Source organism: Salvelinus alpinus, chromosome 25, assembly GCF_045679555.1.
Source record: "Salvelinus alpinus chromosome 25, SLU_Salpinus.1, whole genome shotgun sequence".
NCBI lineage: Eukaryota > Metazoa > Chordata > Actinopteri > Salmoniformes > Salmonidae > Salvelinus > Salvelinus alpinus.
This window is the reverse complement of record NC_092110.1, coordinates 626115-647202: the sequence shown is the minus strand read 5'-3', so window position 1 is coordinate 647202 and position 21088 is coordinate 626115. Positions and strand designations below refer to the sequence as shown.

General features: G+C 44.2%; 1 protein-coding gene across 4 annotated transcripts in view; it reads left to right on the top strand.

Annotated features, from left to right (window-relative positions):
- LOC139553141 (protein Smaug homolog 1-like) overlaps positions 1–21088 on the top strand; it is a 105823-nt gene that overhangs the window by 42477 nt on the left and 42258 nt on the right. For all 4 annotated transcript variants that reach the window (XM_071365105.1, XM_071365103.1, XM_071365104.1 and 1 more), the window contains exon 3: positions 17759–18343. In XM_071365105.1, coding sequence (XP_071221206.1) covers positions 17759–18343 — 585 coding nt within the window. The remainder of the gene's footprint in view (positions 1–17758; positions 18344–21088) is intronic.

Genomic DNA, 21088 nt, shown 5'->3' with positions numbered 1-21088 from the left:
TGGTTGGCTAAATTGACTCAATCTCTGAAAGGGAAGAGAAAAACAACACATACAAGCTTAACATAACATAAATCTCACCTTTTTATGGTGTTATATTAACTAAATACTGCTTGTATAGTGTAGTTAGTGGCATAAATATTGGAACAGTGTGGTAAAGTTGGTAATACTTGCTGTTTACTCATGGAATGTGTATTTCAGATCAAAAGATGAATATGACAGGCAAATATTTAGACAGCAAACTGTTTTAGGATATTTTCTAACCCAGAAACAACAGCTATACATTTGCCTCATATTAATACTTTGATCTGAAATACCAATTAGCCTACATGTAAAAATGACCTACTTTACATCACTGCCGCAACACTTATGACACTACCTGTTATGTGGAGAGAGAAAAAACGTACCATTGAACTCGGCTTTGAAAAGCAGCTGATACATTCTATCCTTGACTGCTGCTTTTCTTTGCTGAGGCAGCCTCTTCAGTGTTGGCACCAGGCTCATAGCAAAGAGGGTCTCTTCATCCTCCCTGTGAGCATCAGGTTGGGCTGCATCCCTCTCGACGGCTTCGAGGAGCCTCTGCTGAAATTAGTTGAGTGGATCTGGGGGCTGGTACCTCCGATGACGCCTGGTGTGACGTTGTTTCTCTCCTCGTTTGTCTCCACGGTCACATCCTGTTCAACGAGGTCCTCAGTGGTCACTTCCGTGAGGTTCATAATAATCTCAGGTGGTCCCAGATCCAGAGGTGCTTCCTCCATTTCATCATCTTCCATGGCTGCACCGGTGGTGGTCATACTCGTGGATGATGTAGAGGGTCTCGCTGCACCGGTGGCGACAACACTTGTAGATGACGTAGTAAAGGGTCTGGCTGTAAAATTGCCACTCGTTGCCCTAGGCACAATAAATGGATCCAGAAAATAAAATGTGGCAGAAGCGCCAAGGCTGCTGGCCTGAAGCTGCTGACCCAGACCTCTTCTTCTCTCTCTCTGATACCTGTCCCTGAGTCCTCTCCACTTCCTCCTACAGTCTTCTTCCATATAGACATGAACATGATAAGCCAAACCATTACCGAGCATAACTATAGTTATTAGATAGCTATCATGGACATGTCAGCGTTTAGTCTACTATAACTTGCGCCTCGATCACACCTACAGTATCATTTCTCAAAATGGTACGCATCATCATCTGGATATGTGTGCAATAAAAGTTCAGTATTCACCTTCTGCTACCATTTTCGGTCAAGCCGTCTATTCATACAATATGATGCTTATGTTTGGCAAATCTGACACATGCACCACACAGAACACACTGTAACTGCCTCTGCAACCCAATGCTGCAATGCAAAGGCAGCATTCCATTGGAAATGAATGTACTTCTGGTGTACCAAAATTCATTAAAGCTGTCGGTGTTGATCAAGGCATAAGCGATAACACATGCTATGATCTAGGCAATGGTAGTAGTAGGCGATAGCGCTTTGACGAGCAAGGAAACATGCTGTGTTACAGTAGTTCAGTGCGTGCAGCTGAGGGGATGGAATAGGGGGCTGTTCCGCTAATACCGTCCTTCACAGAAAGTTATGTTAAACTGTTAAAGAGTAGTAGGCCTATGTTAATCAATCAGTTCCCGATCTGTCCACTTGATATAGCTGTATGTCAACAGTAGGCTGCTAATGATGTGATAATAGTCAGTTCACCAATGGCAACAAGGCATGTTGAATGAATGGTACCCTAGTAGTCAGACCTAACTTGATGGATTAGGTCGGGATGGAGATCTGAAATAAGATCGTATAGGCCTAGTTCAGTCAGTTGATTCAGATTCCAAATAGCCTACAGTAAACTATACTACATTACATCCATTAACTTAATTATTCAACATTTTCACACCAAACAAAATTAAGAATCCAGTTGACGTTTTCACTAGACTATCCAAAATAAGAAGAATTAGAATAATCTTTACCCCTAAATTTAACCTAGAAGAATGTGTCATTGAGTCCACCTCAATTTTATTTAGGATCAAACACAATACTTCTGTGTTGGCTTACTTGGCTACATTGTTTGATATCATTTAAGACAATAGGTTACAGGAAATGGCAGTTAGAGATTTTTCAAAATCTTCCTGACAGGGAAGTTGACTGACCCCCTCGAACTCCCACCGACCCAACCTTAGGCCTACATCAGCACCACCTTGTCAGAAAATCTTAGGGAGGCCCTGAGTGTACATTTTAAATGTGTTTCTAGTTAGCTACTATTACCAACTACCTAAAACAGTCTATAGCCTACAATTTCTACTGAGTCAGTCTTCTGCCAACATGATTTTTAGGCAAAAAAAAAGGTGCATTTGCCTATGATTTAAGCCGTGTGGGTGTCGTACACGCACCGTCGTGGGGCCGGTGCAGCCGCGCTGAAGTGGTACTCATACAAATTCTTTAAGGTTGGCAGGTCTGCAATGGGCTTTTAGCAATGCTTTCACTGCCGCCGCATTTGAGGAAAAACAGTCTGCCTGCACTGTCCAAAGCTGCAAAGTAGCTAGCTAGCTACCATCTACCAAAATGGTTATCTCACAGAAGTAGACTTGTACAGCAACGACACAGAACGTACCTGAATTTGAATTTTGCTCAACTTTACTAGAGTTTTCCTAGTTAGTTTACACTATCAACATTTCCCTCTACTGTGGGAATTGTGATCAAATCAACATATTAGTCCCTTTCAGTGCAACATACCGAAACAAATCTATCTATGCAAAACTTACCGATAGTCTGTGATTTTGTTTTACACAGAGAGCATCGGAGGAGGACTCTTGCATTGACATGCATGAGCGGTCGAGAGTAGATGTGCTTGTTTTGAGATCAAAGCACAGAGATGCATAATAAAGCTCTTTTTATGGGGGGGGAAATAATTCTGATTGGCTGGGCCTATGCCCTCCCAGGCCCTCCCATGGCTCCGCCCCTGCCCAGTCATGTGAAATCCATAGATTAGGGCCCAATGGGATGCATTTATAAATGTTTTGATGGTAGGCCACTCTGGTAGGCCTACATTATGATCAAATAGCCACAGTAGCCTACTTAGCCACTGTTAAAACTGTAACTTAAAGCGGGTACAGCCTCAGTGTTCACAGTAAACATTTGCCAGAAGTTGCATCGTATTTCCGCTCAGCAGACCTGAAATTTGCTCGGTGACCAAAAAAAATTAGGGAACATTGACCCTGAGGTGTATTCATTCTACCCATCTGTTACATTTTTTCTTAAACAGAAGCAAACGGAACAAAACAGGGAGGGACTTACCTGAATTTGTATGTCTAGAGTTTTAACTGTTGGGACTGATGATTAGACCCCTAATTTGTACATTTTAAATGTATTTCTAGTTAGCTATTGAGGGGCAGCCAATTACCAAGTACCCACAACAGTCTATAGCATGGGTGTCTAAACTCATTCCACGGAGGGCCAACTGTTTGGAGGTTTTTGGTTTTTCTTTAAAATTAAGACCTAGGTGAGGGGTGTTCAATACTAATTAGTGACCTTAATTCATCAATGAAGTACAAGGGTGGAGCGAAAAACCCGCAGACACTCGGCCCTCCGTGGAATGAGTTTGACACGTGATCTATAGTCAACCATTTCTACTGAGTCAGTCTTCTGCCAACATCATTATTAGGTTAAAAAAGGTGCATTTGTCTATGATTTGAGCAATGGTGGTGTCGCACGCGTGTTGTCGTCGGATCCGCGGGGCCGGGGGTGCTGCTGCCACGCTGAAGTCGTACTTATAAAAAATCGTACTTATAAAAAACGTCTAAAAGTTTGGCAGGTCCGGTTTTGTTTTCTTTATTGCTCTCCATGCTTTCTCTGTCAGTGTTTTGATAGTGACGTCGAACCACACTCATGCACTGATGTTAAGAGCAAGGTATGTATAATTAGTGGTGTGCTCAATTTTGACCTCTCCAATGTTGAAGTGGTATTTATTTCCTTGTCATGCGGCTTTCTTTTGGAAAATCATAATTTTTGTTTTGCTCATTTTCACTGTCAGTGCCCAGTGTTGGCAGTCAACAAAAACAGGTCATCTGTTGTTAAGGAGGAGCCCAGGAGCTGTAGATTGTTTCGGAAGCTCATCGGTATAGATATTAAAAAGTGTTTGCTGCTCAGTGTGACATCTCGCCACTGTATGAAAAAAATCATATATTTCTTTTAACCAATTTTAACACATTAATTTTGATTGTACATTGATTTAATAACTTTGTAGGTTCTTCCTTTTGGATGAGTTCGAGGAAGATTCCTTTATGGAATTGAAGTCAATAAAGCAGGCAAACATTTTACTCTTGGTGGATTTGATAAACATGATTTTTGATAAGGGTGTAGATGTGATCAGATGTTCTTTGTTTTGGTAGGAAGCCAATTTGACATGGACCTAATACACTGTTTTTGTTAAGGAAGGTCTGTATCCTCGTATTAATTATGCTTCAAAAAACCTTCGCTCGTTTACTAGTCACGCAGATACCAAAATAATTATTAGGGTTGAATTTGTCTCCAGTTTCCTACATTCAGCACTAGGTTGAAAAGCTTGAGTATGGCTTCCTGCAGCTTAGGGCTGCTTTTCGTCACCATCTCAGTGCAGATACTGTCTGGCCCACAGACGTTACCACACTTTAGGGCTTTGATTTTCTCTTTCAGCTCTGTTATAGTGATGGTATACCCAATGGATGTTGTTGGTCTTTTTAATGGTTGTTTCTACCTTTAAAAAAATATATATTAATCAACTAATTTGCTCTGTCTCTGTACATTTCTGACATTCTGGATTTTCATAAACATTTCAAATGTTTTTCCAGGTGTTGCCGGTTTTGTTTTTCTTATTATGTGAGGCATTACATTTTCCCCGTAGTTCCCAAAACAAGTTTGAGTTCATTTCCTCTTCAATTTCCTCAAGCTGATTAGACAAGTAGATGGCGTAAACATTTTTTTTTATCTTGTAGCAACTTTTAAATTTTTGGGGGGCCAGGTGATATTTTACACGCCCATCCTGGTCTGTGGAGTTTTTGATTTGACAGTTGCCTCAGGTTTTTCCTGACAGTGTTACATTCACTGTCAAACCATTTTTGAAAATATTTTTTGTTTTTTTCCACCCACATTAGTATTTTTTTTAAATATAATTGTGTTGCCAGTTTGTGAAATGTTGTTTGAATTCATATGTTGCCAAATTAATATTTTCTTTGCTAAAGCTAAATTTGATGTGCTGAAAGAGGTTCAGCATGTTATACATTTCTTCGCTGTTTAATCAAATCAAATGTATTTATATAGCCCTTCTTACATCAGCTGATGTCACAAAGCACTGTACAGAAACCCAGCCTAAAACCCCAAACAGCAAGCAATGCAGGTGTAGAAGCACGGGGGCTAGGAAAAACTCCCTAAAAAGGCCGAAACCTAGAGAGGAACCAGGCTATGAGGGGTGGCCAGTCCTCTTCTGGCTGTGCCGGGTGGAGATTATAACAGAACATGGCCAAGATGTTCAAATGTTCATAAATGACCAGCATGGTCAAATAATGCTGTTTAATGCTGTCTCATGCGCTTTGTCACTGGTCTTTTTTGTATATATACAAATATGGAAGATTGAATACATACGGTTCCTGATTTAATCTGACAGGGCAAGTTGTGGAATGACTGTAAATGCATGAATATGTTCAGATGGAATGTCAGTTATGGAGCAGTACAGCACACTGTCGCCTAGCACAGAGCTGTATGTGAATCTCCCCAATGAATCACCCCTTGTCCTACCATTAACAATATATAGACCTAAGGCCTTTGCAGAGCTGAAGTACCTCTCTCCAACTTTTGTTAACCACGCTATCATAACTCTTTCTGTGAATGGGGATTTTTGAATTGTAGAGGTCTTTCCAAATATATATGCGTTTCCTTCTGTCTTTGTAGTCCACCTCAACGCCAGTCCAACGCCAGCGGGCACATTGTCTCCGCTCGCAGATCACTACTTAAACCAGACAAAGTAAATATTCTGACATTTTTACATTTCAATCTCAAGTGAACAAAGATGCATACATACAGGATGTTAGGCCAGCAGCACCTTATTCGTTATGAAGGAGAGAACGGACACACAATCAGCGTTGTTCATTTGATTTGTTTACATATGGTTGTATTGTTCTTACATGCACATTGCTTTACTTGTGTTGCTTTCGTATGCACATTTGATTTGCTTAAGGCTGTGTTCATTAAAACCTGCACGAGGGAAACTTTCACCTCATGGCCACATGGTGCCATCTTTAATGTTAATGTTATTATTTGAATGTTTATGCACACAAAAAGTGCATAGTGCTGCTAATTTTATTTGTTTGTTGGTTTTCAATATAAAACTTGGTGAAATGATTTCAGTGTATCAGTACTTTCTGAACAATTTCCAGCACATTTGAACAATAACGCGATAATACTGATAACCGTGATAATTTTGGTCACTATAATCGTGATATGACATTTTCACACCGTTTCATCTGTATATGCATACATGGGTAGTTTACGATGGATGTCACCTGTAGTGCGTGACTGTTTTTAGTCCAGTAGTTTAGAGCATATGATCTCAACGAGGAACTATGTGTCTAACCGGCGGTGGTTTGGGGATGCAGCAGTGGCTCGGTCCCGGCTCGGAAACTGCGCATTCTTGAGCTAGGACCAGTGGTATGCTAGCGCATTCCTCTCTGCTGAGCTAGAGAGTCCACTCGGGAAGGAAGGGATATGGGTGTGTGGGCTTTTTTCTGTTTTTCTTTCCTTTTTATTTCTCCCCCATCACTTGTCGTTTTTTCTTCTTTTGGAGAAGGTTTTGACCCCCCCCTTCTTCGCTTTCCTTACATTTGTTTCCAAATTGCCTTTTCCGAACTGGACGTTTTGGATGTTTTTTGGTTGCTTTTCCTCTCCTGGAAAATTGTGTGTGTTCGTGTGTAGGTGCGCGCACTGTGCATTGTTTCTCCCGCCATGGCCCAGTTAAGTGTTGTTTTTTTCTCTGTCTGTGGTTGATGGGGGGGGAGTACATGAAAAGTACAGACAAACCCCTTTCTCTTTGGGTCAATTTTCCCTCTAAATTGTGTGCATGCATGGGTGCACAGCTCCCTTCAGAATGCTGCGCAGATGAAATATCAGCCCGCTTAGAGAAACATGAGATTGAACTTCACTCAACTTTCTAGAGTTTTCCCCTTTAGTTAAGACAATCAACGTTTCGCTCTACTGTGGGAATTATGCTCAAATCAATGCAATATTAGCCACTTTCAATGGAACATACCGAAACAAAACAAACTATGCAAGACTTAGTATGCAAAAGTAACTGCCAGCGATTTTCTTGTAGGCAGAGCACATGGGCTCCCGAGTGGCGCAGCAGTCTAAGGCACTGCATCTCAGTGCAAGAGGCATCACTACATTCCCTGGTTCGAATCCAGGCTGTATCACATCCGGACGTGATTGGGAGTCCCATAGTGTGGCGCACAATTGGTCCAGCGTCGTCCGGGCCGTCATTGTAAATGGGAATTTGTTCTTAACTGACTTACCTAGTTAAATAAAAAAATGTAGGCCTACATTGAACACCACACGTGCTGCTACTGTAGACTGAATGACAGAACAGCTATTTCCATGTTAAAGTGTTATGGGATGCATTTTCTCCATTGTTTTTTATGGGAGGCAACTCTGGTAGGCCCACATTATGATCAAATAGCCACAGTAGCCTACTTGGCCACTGTTAAAACTTTAACTTAAAGCTGGTACAGTCTCACTGTTCACAGGAAACACGCGCCGGAAGTTGCACAGAATTTTCAATGTTCAAGTTTGCGCTCAGCAGACCTGAAATTTGCTCAGTGTTAAAAATTTTTTTGAGGGAACATTTGCTCTGGGCTACTTTTCATTGCCTTTCCCCCCTTCTCTCAGTCCATCGGCTAGATTTAAACTCCTCCTGTTGCTCTTTTGAGCAAGCTTTTCTGAGGGAGCTGGCGTTAGCCACCACTAACTCTTCCCGTGGCGCTTTTCTACAAGCTGGGCCATCATCATAACTGGTCACTGCCATTCATTCAGTAACATTAGCATAACCCTCCAGGGGGCTAACGGCTAACCCTCACTTTGTGAAGTCAAGCGTTACAAAAACCCACTGTGTAGAACGGAACGAGTCGCCTGTTGACTCAACACACTATAAAAAAGGCCCCCGGTAGCGCCTGGGCCCTGTTTGTTTTGCTAACAGGATAAATACAGGACAGTAGGCTTAGGCCCCATAAACCCGGCTCTTTGCTCTGTCATGAGGTAAACTTCAGACGGGAAACAGGCAGAACTGAGTGGATGGGGCCCGAGACGGGGGACAGGGGACGGGGGTGTCTGTCTCTCATCTCAGCCAGTTAGAGAAATCACTTTTTGTAATTCATTTCCCACAATGACTCAACATTATTCTGAGACTATTTTGGTTGGATGGACATGAAGAAGTGGTTGTCTGTCTTCGGTCTGTATGGAAGTCGTGCTTCCCAAGCTGCTGAATTGGCATCCAAGCCCATCTGTCATTTGGTGTCTCAAAGTTTGATTTAATTAAAAGGAGGCACTTGGCTAGTCCAGAATGGGCCTGGTGCGCACGCCCAGTGACCACCTCATCTCTCTCTCTCGCTCTCCTCCAACAAGTCAGTTGTCAAATTTCTGCCCTGCTAGAGCTGCCCCAGTCAACTGTGCTGTTATTGTTATTGCGAAGTGGAAATGTCTAGGAGCAACAACGGATCAGCCGCAAAGTGGAAGGCCACACAGGCTCACAGAACGGGACGCCGAGTGATGAAGTGCGTAGCACGTAAAAATCGTCTTTCCTCGGTTGCAACACTCACTACAGAGTTCCAAACTGCCTTTTGGAAGCAACGTCAGCACAACTGTTTGTCAGGAGCTTCATGAAATGGGAAATCTTAACGCTACAGCATACAATGAGATTCCGGACTATTCTGTGCTTCCAACTTTGTGGCAACAGTTTGGGGAAGGCCCTTTCCTGTTTCAGCATGACAATGCCCCCGTGCACAAAGCGAGATCCATACAGAAATGGTTTGTCGATCGGTGTGGAAGAACTTGACAGGCCTGCACAGAGCCTTGATCTCATCCCAATCATTGAATATTCCCTGTTTGTCTGTTGTATTTGGTTGTCACCCACTCTCATTTTGTCTGATATTGCACAGATTTGCAGCTGATCTCCTTGAACATTGGTGTGGGAGTAACAATCCCTGTATGGCTGACCTGGGATGCAACCCCTGTCCACAACAGCACTTCATACCCAGAAAGCAGCGTCCAATATCCTACCAAAAACATGGTCTAGGTTGGGCTCGGACTTTAGGTCTCAGGGCGGGTGACATCATCACAAGATGGCTACTAGAGCTTTGTCTCACTTATTCTTTCCTTGAATACTTGCATCCTATCTTCTCCTCCTCCTTTCTCCTGTATTGTATCACAACTGTATTGGAGAAGGCACAAGGGCCCTCCCCTCTGACCTTCTTCTCCAATGGGTTTTTAGGAGAGGAATTGAGGAAGGATGACTTAAAGAGCCTAGCACTCACCTGTCAACTAGTTCACATGTGCTACTACACTCATTGACTTCCTCTTTCTCCGCATCAACCTCGGCAGCCAGCAAAGCAGACTGTAAACTGAGTCTAGCATCTAGCACCGACAGAATTTATTTTGTGGGTATTTAATTCTGCTACATTGACTCAGATTATACAGTCGTTGGCCGAGTAATACTGTGGGCGGCGTAGGAGGTGAAAGGGGTGTGACTAGGGCGGAGGTGAGCTGCAGGTGAGTACTAGTAGCCACTGTGATGATGTCATCAATACCGTAAGCGTCTCCGCTGCGGGAGGATCTTCTCCTACAATTGTGTGCTGATTTGCCTCATTCTGCTACACCCCACTGGCCTCCTAATTAGTATGGCTCAGCTATTCCACATTGTGCCACTGAATTGAAGGTGAACATTGCCAAATGCGTCAGTTTAATTAGGCCAATATGTGCCTATAGCTTATTTAATTAAACCCTGGCTGTTGATACAGTAGTTTACCTAGGCAATGGATAGCAAAGCAGGGCATCCCCAATTCCCAATGGCAAGTTCACTTTCTCATCCATAAACGCATCTCAAGTGCAAATACTGTTCAGCAGCTCAAATCAGCAGGACGGGGGGCATTTTTATTAGGAGGGACGTCTACCATGGATCGCTAAGATAAGGATTATGATCCCACTTTCTCAATTTTAAATATTATGGTGACACCTATACATTTGTCAGCAAAGCACGCGTTATTTGTGTAGCCTATTATCGTTTTTAGACATGACGTTGAAATCAAAACCTCCACTCCAGGCTTCCGTCATTAGCCATGAGTAAAAAAGTTTAAGTTTGGAAAAAACGAATCCCGTGTGAATTGTCCTCTGGAAAAACGCTGATGCTTGGATAATAATGACATAACCAACGTCTCTAGTATTACTAGTCCTGTCCGAATAGGGCTAGATAATACGGCAAAGAATAGGTTTATCAGAGTAGAGTGCGCTGCATCATCTCATGGGATGTCAAGGCCGAGCACAGCAGAAATACACTGAAAAATTCTAGTTCCTACACATCACCTTCTATATTCAAACAAAATAAGCCTTTTGTAAATTGACAAGCAAATGGGCAGCATCATACTCATGCCAGTCCTCTCTAGAAAACACAATTAGTATTCCTAGTAGGACTCTGCAATAATGAGGTGGTGTGTATGTGAATGCGCAGCCATTTCAGCGTGTTTTGGGAGTCGACAAGAGTCAGGGTCAAAAATCCTGGAGTCGATCACCCCTAGTATGAGGGCTTGGTATCATAGAAATATAATCTATAGAAAGGACTTGGTACCTTTTAACCCTGATTTTATTGTTATGGTTGGTATACTGTCTCTAGTCTCTGCTGTGCTGTCCATGGGGGTTGTGGCACAAGACCCGCTGGGAGACAGTTGGGCTGAGCTCAGGGAGTGAGAGAACCAACCACACATGCCTTTGAAAAGTGGCCCCCATGTGAAAAACACGTGTTTATTCTCAGAGCAAAGGAAACACCCTTTTTGATGAGCGACATAACTATGGTGGTTGATCAAGTCACACTAAGGCATTGAGTAAAAATTGTCATTTTGTCTGTCTGCTGCTCTGTCTTTCTGTCTGTCGCTCTCACTCTGTCCATCTGCCTGCCTGCTTGCCTGTGTCCTGACCCATACCTTTCTTCACTCTGTGCTCAATCATAATCAATTGTTGAGGGGAAAAAATATATATTTTAGGCAAAAGGGAAGGCTGTAGGCAGGGGAGGGGTTGTTTGTGTGTGTGAAGAGAAATAAACCAAACTATGGCCCAATGCAGGACCTTAGAAAGCTACACCCTTGGCAGTGGCAACAGTGTTTTTTTGCTGGGCAGGGGTGCCGTGCAAAGTTCACCAGGCAGGCAGCACAACATTGTTTCACCTAGAACAGGCCAGAGGAGGAGAGAGACTGGGAGGACAGAGGAAGCTATTAGAGAGTGAGAAAGGCAGAGACTGACACCTTTCAGTGGGAGAGACAAAAATGAGGAGGAACAAGGGAGTTTGAGAGAGACTGATGGAGTGAGAGAGCATCAGAGAGAAGCAGTGGGAGTGGGTGGGTGGTAAAAGAAAGGGAGAGGGGGGATTACACTGGAAGGAGCAGCTACTCACTGTTTCCATACCTCTTTCACAGCCCCTCCACTGTGTCTGCTCTGCTTTTCTTATTATTATCTCTCCTTTTTCTGCTGGAGTTGGATGAGTTTAGCACTTCTACCCTGAAGGGTCAGCACGGGTCGGGATAGAAGGAGGGGGGAAGAGTGAGGGAGGGAAGAGGAAGAGACACAGACTTCAGAACTCTCCCAACTCCTCCTTCATTGCTGCATTCCTCTGGGTTCACTAGCGTCGTGTTTCCCAAGCCTAGCGGACCCACTTTGACCTCTGAACTCTGAACGCTGTGAACTGACATCTTGACAGGCAAAGTCTGGGTATTTTGTTGTTCTTCCAAACCCCCAGGGTGTGTCTCAATAGTATTTTGTTGAGTCTCCTTGTCTTACAGTTGTACTCCAACTGTAATGATGTGTTAACAAATTCCCACAAGTGGGGCATATGCAGGAGTGGATACCACTTTAGAGTGAAATGCCTTTCTTGCAAACTCAAACTCCAACAATGAAATAATCAATAACAATCTATTACTAGAAAAAACACTATGAAATACACAATAAAGTTAGCATACTATATACAGAAAAAAAAAGTAAGTTCCAATACCATATTTACAATGTGCAGGGATACTGGAGTGATGGAGGTAGATATGTATATGGGTAAGGGGAATATGCTAAATGATAAACAGAGTAGCAGCAGCTTGCACAGTGGCTTGCGAAAGTATTCACCCCACTTGGCATTTTCCCTATTTTGTTGCCTTACAACCTGGAATTAAAATAGATTTTTGGGGGGTTTGTATCATTTGATTTACACAACATGCCTACCACTTTGAAGATGCAAACAAGAAATAAGACAAAAAAACAACTTGAGCGTGCATAACTATTCACCCCCCCCCCAAAATCAATATTTTGTAGAGCCACCTTTTGCAGCAATTACAGCTACAAGTCTCTTGGAGTATGTCTCTATAAGCTTAGCACATCTAGCCACTGGAATTCTTGCCCATTCTTCAAAGGAAAACTGCTCCAGCTCCTTCAAGTTGGATGGGTTCCGCTGATGTACCGCAATCTTTAAGTCATACCACAGCTTCTCAATTGGATTGAGGTCTGGGCTTTGACTAGGCCATTCCAAGACATTTAAATTAAACCACTCGAGTGTTGCTTTAGCAGTATGCTTAGTGTCATTGTCCTGCTGGAAGGTGAACCTTCGTCCCAGTCTCAAATCTCTGGAAGACTGAAACAGGTTTTCCTTAAGAATTTCCCTGTATTTAACGCCATCCATCATTCCTTCAATTCTAACCAGTTTCCCAGTCCCTGCCAATGGAAAAACATCCCCACAGCATGATGCTGCTGCCACCACCATGCTTCACTGGATGGTGTTCTCGGGGTGATGAGAGGTGTTGGGTTTGCGCCAGACATAGCGTTTTCCCTGATGGCCAAAAAGCTCAATTTTGGTCTCATCTGACCAGAGTATCTTCTTCCATATGTTTGGGGAGTCTCCCACATGCCTTTTGGCAAACACCAAACGTGTTTGCTTATTTTTTTTCTTTAAGCAATGGCTTTTTTTCTGGCCACTTTTCTGTAAAGCCCAGCTCTGTGGAGTGTATGGCTTAAAGTGGTCCTATGGACCTCTATGCTGTGGAGCTATGCAGCTCCTTCAGGGTTATCTTTGGTCTCTTTGTTGCCTCCGATGAATGCCCTCCTTGCCTGGTGGGCGGCCCTCTGTTGGTTTGTTGTGGTGCCATATTCTTTAACATATGTAATAACATATCTCCCGGGTGGCGCAGTGGTCTAGGGCACTGCATCGCAGTGCTAGCTGCGCCACCAGAGTCTCTGGGTTTGCGCCCAGGCTGGGCTGGGTTCGCGCCCAGGCTATGTCGCAGCCGGCCGCAACCGGGAGATCCGTGGGGCGACGCACAATTGGCATAGCGTCGTCCGGGTTAGGGAGGGTTTGGCCGGTAGGGATATCCTTGTCTCAGTATGTAATAGTATGCAATAAAATGTATGCACTCTACTGTAAGTCGCTCTGGATAAGAGCGTCTGCTCTTGGCCGGTAGGGATATCCTTGTCTCAGTATGTAAAAAAAATAATAAAAAATAAAATAATAATAATAATGTAATAAAATCTACTGTAAGTCGCTCTGGATAAGAGCGTCTGCTAAATGACTAAAATGTAAAAATGTAAATGTAATAACGGATTTAATGGTGCTCCGTGGGATGTTCAAAGTTTCTGATATTGTTTTTATAACCCAACCCTGATCTGTACTTTTTCACAACTTTGTCCCTGACCTGTTTGGAGAGCTCCTTGGTCTTCATGGTGCCACTTGCTTGGTGGTGCCCCTTGCTTAGTGGTGTTTCAGAACAGGTGTACTGTGTATATATACTGAGATCATGTGACACTTAGATTGCACACAGGTGGACTTTATTTAACTAATTATGTGACTTCTGAAGGTAATTGGTTGCACCAGATCTTATTTAGGGGCTTCATAGCAAAGGGGGTGAATACATATGCACGCACCACTTTTCCATTTAGAATTTTTTTGAAGCAAGTTATTTTTTTCACTTCACCAATTTGGACTATTTTGTGTATGTCCATTACATGAAATCCAAATAAAAATCCATTTAAATTACAGGTTGTAATGCAAAAAATAAGAAAAACGCCAAGGGGGATGAATTATTTTGCAAGGCACTGTATGTGAGCGTGTGTGTGGAGTCAGTATAAATGTATGTGTATATTAGCAAATGATGGAGGGACAGTGTGTGTATAGAGAGAGAGTGCAAACATTTATATAGAAGGTAAATCAAGATAGTCTGTGTAGCTACTGTATTTTGTTAGCTATTTATCAGTCATATTGGTTGGGGATAAAAGCTGTTCAAGAGCCTGTTGGTGTCAGACTTGATGCGCCGGTATCTCTTGCCATGCGGCAGGGGAGAAAATAGTCAATTACTTGGGTGGTTGGAGTCTTTAATGATTTTCCGGGCCTTCTTTTCACACCGCCTGATATAGAGGTCCTGGATGGCAGGGAGCTTGGCCCCAGTGATGAATTGGGCTGTCCGCACAACTCTCTGTAGCGCCATGCGATTGAGGGTGGTGCTATTGCCATACCAAGCAGTGATGTAGCCAGCCAATATGCTCTCAATGGTACAGCTGTATAACTTTTTGAGGATTTTAAGGGCCCATGCCAAACTTGATCAAACTCCTGAGGGGGAAGAGGCACTGTCGAGTCTTCATGACTGTGCTTGTGTGTTTGAACCATTTTAAGTCTTGGACACCGAGGAACTGGAAGCTGTCTACCTGCTTCACTGCTACCCTGTCGATGTGGTCCACGATCAGCTCCTTGGTCTTGCTGATGTTGAGGGAGCGGTTGTTGCTCCGGCACCACACTGCCAGGTCATCGTCGCTGGTAATCAGGCCTACCACCGTTGTACCGACGGTGAATTTGATGATGGTGTTGGAGGTGTGTGTGTGTGCGCACGCGCTTTCACAACTTTTGCATTCTAGGTTATTGGTGTGTGTCTCAGAGCACAAGGTGAATGGATACCCTTTTAAAAAGCACTGAACATAATCCCATGTTAATAAAGCTTGATCAACGTCACTCTCCCTCCCGGCTAGACAAGGAATGGATGAATGGCACTGACACTCGGAGACAGAGGGTGGAAGACTTGCCACCTCAAACTGTTTTTGTCTTTCATCTATATTTGAAAGTAGGGAGGACGTGAAGGGGGATAGAGCAGGGGGAGGGAGGCAAGAGGAACGTGGAAGGAGAAAGAGAGAGTCCCAAAGATGACTAGGCTATTGTATAAGCTGCCAATTCAAAACTGAACCTTGAGGGAGGGGTGAGAAGGAGGAGAGAGTGAAAAGCAGGCTAAAGGGAGTCAAGAGGGAAGAAAAGAGTGTGTGGAGCATTGTAGACAGTAGGACAGCCATAGGAGTTTGGGGGGAATAGTGAAAGCAAGAGCGAGGGAAAGAGAGCAGGCCTCGGTCCAAGTCAAATGGAGGGCTCTAAATTTAGGAGAAAGGTGTTACTGGAGGTCATGAGAATAAACTGGGCCTTTAGCCCAGAGCCATAGGAAGTAGGCACAGCTCTGAGGCGGGCACCACTATATTTGTATTTATTAAGGATCCCCATTAGCTGCTTCACTACACATAAAACAAAAGATCAAACAGTACATCATATAACATTGTTACACCACTACATCAAATCACATTTTATTAGTCACATACGCCGAATACAACAGGTGCAGACCTTACAGTGAAATGCTTACTTACAAGCCCCTAACCAAAAGTGCAGTTTAAAAAAATATATAAAAAATATGGATAAGAGATAAAAGTAACAAGTAATTAAAGAGCAGCAGTAAAAAATAACAATATATACATGGGGGTGCCGGTACAGAGTCGATGTGCAGGGGCACCGGTTATTCGAGGTAGTATGTACATGTAGGTAGAGTTATTAAAGTGACTATGCATAGATGACAACAGAGAGTGGCAGTGGTGTGGGGGGGGAAGGGGGGCAATGCAAATAGTCTGGGTAGCCATTTGCTAGATGTTCAGGAGTTTTATGGCTTGAGGGTAGAAGCTGTTTGGAAGCCTCTTGGACCTAGACTTTGCGCTATGGTACCACTTGTCGTGCGGTAGCAGAGAGAACAGTCTATGACTAGGGTGGCTGGAGCCTTTGACAATTTTTAGGGCCTTCCTCTGACACTGCCTGGTATAGAGGTCCTGGATGGCAGGAAGCTTGGCCCCAGTGATGTGTACTGGGACGTTCGCCCTACCCTCTGTAGTGCCTTGCGGTCGGAGGACGAGCAGTTGCCATATCAGGCAGTGATGCAACCAGTCAGGATGCTCTCGATGGTGCAGCTGTAGAACCTTTTGAGGATCTGAGGACATACATACAGTACCAGTCAAAAGTGTATTATTATTCGGGGCATTGTACAAGGTGTCAGATGCGATGGCATCACACAGTTGCTGCAGATTGGACGGCGGTACATTCATGATGCGAACATTCAACGTTCCATCTCATCCCAAAGATGCTCTATTGGATTGAGGTCTGGGACAGCGTAGGCCACTCAAGTAAACTGAGCTCATGTTCCAGGTGATATTTTTCCACTCCTCAATTGTCCAGTGTTGCTGATCATGTGCTTCTTTCTTGTTTTTGGCTGATAGTAGTGGTACCTCCAATGTGGTCGTCTGCTGCAACAGCCCGTCCGTGACAAGGTTCAACGAGTTGTGCATTTCGTGTTGCCATTCTGCACACCGCTGTTGTACTGCACCTTTATTTGTCTGTTTGTGGCCCGCCTATTAGCTTGCATGATTCTTCCTGATAAACTCAGTCACTCAGTGTAATCGTTGACATTATTCTCGAAAGCTACCCGTAACATATCCCAGTCCTCGTGATCAAAATCTTGAAGCGTGGTTTCTGATTGGTCAGACCACCGTTGAATAGTCCTTAGCACGGGTGCTTCCTGTTTTGAGTTTCTGCCTGTAGGAAGGGAGGAGCAAAATGGAGTCGTGATCAGATTTGCAGAAAGGAGGGCGGGGGAGGGCCCTGTAGGCATCCTGGAAGTTGGAGTAGCAGTGGTCGAGTGTTTTTAGCAGCGCGAGTACTACAGTCGATGTGTTGATAGAACTTCAGCAGATTTTGTTCTCAAATTTGCTTTGTTAAAATCCCCAGTTACAATAAATGCGGCCTCAGGATATGTGGTTTTTGCATAAAGTCCAGTGAAGTTCTTTGAGGGCCGTCGTGGTATCGGCTTGAGGGGGGGATATACATGGCTGTGACTATGACTGAAGATAATTCTCTTGGGAGATAATACGGTCGGCATTTTAGGTATTCTAGGTCGAGTGAACATACAGGAACTCATGTCCTTTTGTTATCACGATCATATCGTTCATTCCAGCAGGAGATGGCTCGGCAGACTTTTTTTCTGGCTGAAAATGAGTGTATAGACGTGAGTGTATAGACTGTATAGACGACAGCCGGCACTAATGGAAAACACTGCACATTTGCTATCTGTAAATTCAAAAAGTCACACCATTCTGAATAAGCCATTGTTATGTGTTACTGTATTAACCGTTCCTCTCTTTTTCTCTTCCTTCTCTCTCTTCCTCCCCCAGTGGTGATCAGCCAGTGGCAGGGTGAGCCCAAGGAGCGCGTCATCTCCCTCGTCCTCACCCACCTGCCCCTGCTCAAGCCGGGCAACGTCGAAGCCAAGGGCGAGTACATGCGCCTCCTCCCCCGCATCCTGGCACACACCATCGAGCACGGCCGCCATCTGGAAGAGTCGCGCCAGCTCCTCTCCTACGCCCTCATCCACCCGGCCACCTCACTGGACGACCGAGCCGCCCTCGCCCTCTGGCTCAATCACCTGGAGGAACGCGCTGCTGCCCGGGCCGACTCGTTGGAACGGCTGCCCCCCTCCCCAGCCTCGCACCATCAGACGCCCCCCTCAACGCTCTCAACGTCGGGTTCCAGTTTGGGTTCCTCTGTGGGCCACCTGGGTCACCTGTATCACCACCAGCGCTACGGCTCAGACGATCGGCTCAACGGCTGGCAGGGATCGAGGGACTCGGGGTTGGGCAGCGGATGGCAGCAGCAGGGGCAGGGAGGGTGTGAGAATGGTGGGCACCTGGCTCTCTACCCGTCCTCATCGGTACCTGGGAGTATCAACACGGTGGGCACGGGCGGCAGCAGCAACACCAGTGAGTGGCTCTTCTTTTTCGACTTCCTGCTTTTTATAGCGAAGTCCCAATTGTCTGACATGGCTTCCTTTCTTCCTTTCCTCTCCTGGTTTACTTTCTATCTGGAGCAGCACTGATCTGAAAGGAGTCCAATCAATCAAATGTATTAATTAAGCTCTGTTTACATCAACAGTTGTCCCAATGTTGTCATAGTAGTAACTAACATAAAATGGGCATAACATAAACGCCTGAGCGGAGTCCCCACATCCGGTTTTCAGGGAAAAAGGAAGCTAGGTTGAAGGTAATGTATCCCTGAAAACCAAATACATCTGGTTGTCGGGGACCCCGCTGAGGGTGTCACAGTATTAACCTGGCCTAGACCAAGTAAAGAGTTAGGTTAGGTTTGAAGACCTACCCAGGCTTTTCACCGTCAGTTGTGGTGTTATGATGTGGCCTCCTCCACTTCTTGTTGTTGTTTTGGATTGGAAGACTCACTCTTAGCAGCTCACTCAGCAGTTTGCATGTGCTTCATCAGGGTTCCTGATGCTGATGAGAGTGCAGTCTTTATTAAACGGACTCGTCAGGACACTCTGAAATTATAGTTTACAATGTCACTTTCACACCTCCTTTAGTTGTGTTAGTAACCTTTTCAAATAAAGTGGCGTCAAAGTCTCAAGAGTCTAGATGACCCCCCCCCCCCACACACACACACACACACACAGTTTTCCTGTTGTCATTGTAGACCTTGGAGAGCTATTTATAACTTTTAAGGAATGTCCAGATCAACTAGCCCATGTCAGCTAATGTTTTTTAGCTAGGTTTTTTAGCCCATAGGTTTTGTTGTAATGTTTGAGTCACTCAAATATCACATATAAGATATGGCAAAATCGAATTGTAGGAAATTAGCTTTAAAATGAGGGGTGTGAACAGTTTGTGTCATGAACAGTTTGTGCTTATACCCGTAGAAATAGACACGAGGGGGGGGAGGATGTTCTCCAGTGCTGGAAGGGGGGGTCTGAGTGAAAATGTTTTGGAACCCCTGTTCTAGAGCACCCTCAGCCGGAACCAATGCTATAAGGCCCGCCACACAGGTAAACTCCAAAGAAACCCAAGTCAGCCAGCCACTAGCCACCTCTGACAAATGGCCGGAAAATGTCTACCCGCTGCGTTGAAGTCTAAAGTGGTAGGTGGGTGTGTGTAGGCCCTATGGCCCAGCACTCCAAAGCTATTCAGATTGAACATATCTGTGGTTAGAGCAGGATATTTCCAGTTGAAGAATGCAAGGGTCTTTTTTTTCTCAGATGAAGGAGACAGCTGGAGATATAAATAAGGACACATTTAAAGCTCCGGGCCCTGCGCAAGATCCTCTTATTAATTTTTTTACTGTGCTTGGGAGTTTCAAAATTCCATCAGTCCATAGCACAAATTAGCGATTTTACAACTCTAATCTAGAGTTGCCCTCCTTTAGCCAATGGTCAGTCACCACAGGATTAAAGACACTTAATGGTCAATTCAACGTCTGCATTGGCCGTGCAGCATTTACGGTGATACGGAAGTCGGGGATTTCCTACTTCTTACGCTTTGCGGAGCAGCGCAGAGCTGTTGTGAAGGAAGTTGTCAAGGGAGAGAGTTTGTGTTTATACAGGACCTCCCGCCCCCATCTACCATCAACCAATCATGTCAAGGCGGAGCTATACAGAGCCCTCCGCATTGTTGCAAAATTTCGGAGGCGCACGGCCATGTGGTACTGAGCTCAATTTGGCCTCTGCGTGACTCTGGAGGCTCCGAATTGCGTCACACCCTCCAAACGGAGCCTCCGACCACATTTTCAGAATCAAGCATAAATTGTCTCAATGTGTTTGAATTGGGGTTGCATTCAGCAGTGCACAACTTTCTGGAATGTTCAGATAGAGATATGTTATGTAGAACAAACATGCCTCTCTGATATGTAGAATAAGGAATCATGTCAGCTCTATTCACAACATTTCTATCTGCAACCTCCCTCAATGTTTGCTTACTGAGTGTGGCCCTAGTAATCTTCAAATTAATTGACTGTCAGCCAGGGCAGTTTATTATGGTGGTTAGGTTAGAAGAGATTTAGTGGCTAAATGAGCTAGCTAAGGTTTTTCATCTTATGCCCAAATTAAGTAATTCTCTCTATTTTGATTGTATATTTATATCAGTTAAGTCATAGGGCTGTTATAGGCTCCTCAGGAAGTGTTTAGGAATGAGATTTTATTGTTCAATATAGTTTATAAACAAAGGAATTGTTGATTATGGCTAAATGGAAATTGTGTGTTGAAAAATATGGAAATTTGACCCATAGAATGATCATTCTCTATTTTTATGACTGGACCATAGTACTCTATGATTGGCATATTCATAGAGTCTGCCAACCATAGAGTACTATGGTCCAGTCATAAAAATAGAGAATGATCTTTCAATGGGTCAAGTTTCCATATTTTTCAACAATGCAATATTTCTACACACAATCCCCCCCCCAGTCTGTCTCTGTCTCTGTCTCTGCCTCACCCCACCACACCCCACATGCGTACCTCCCTATCGCCATCCCAGGCACCACGTCCCATCCCTTACCCATGTAAGGTAGCCTTTGTGGAGAGTCTGTATTTAAGGAAAATGGCTAATATTTAGGGACTGGAATTGTAATGTTAGCTGGCCACCTATTTTAAACCAGCCCGTGAAGTCCTATACATAGCCAGGCTAACACAGTTAGTGGTGCCACATATAGGGGGAGAAAGAGACTGA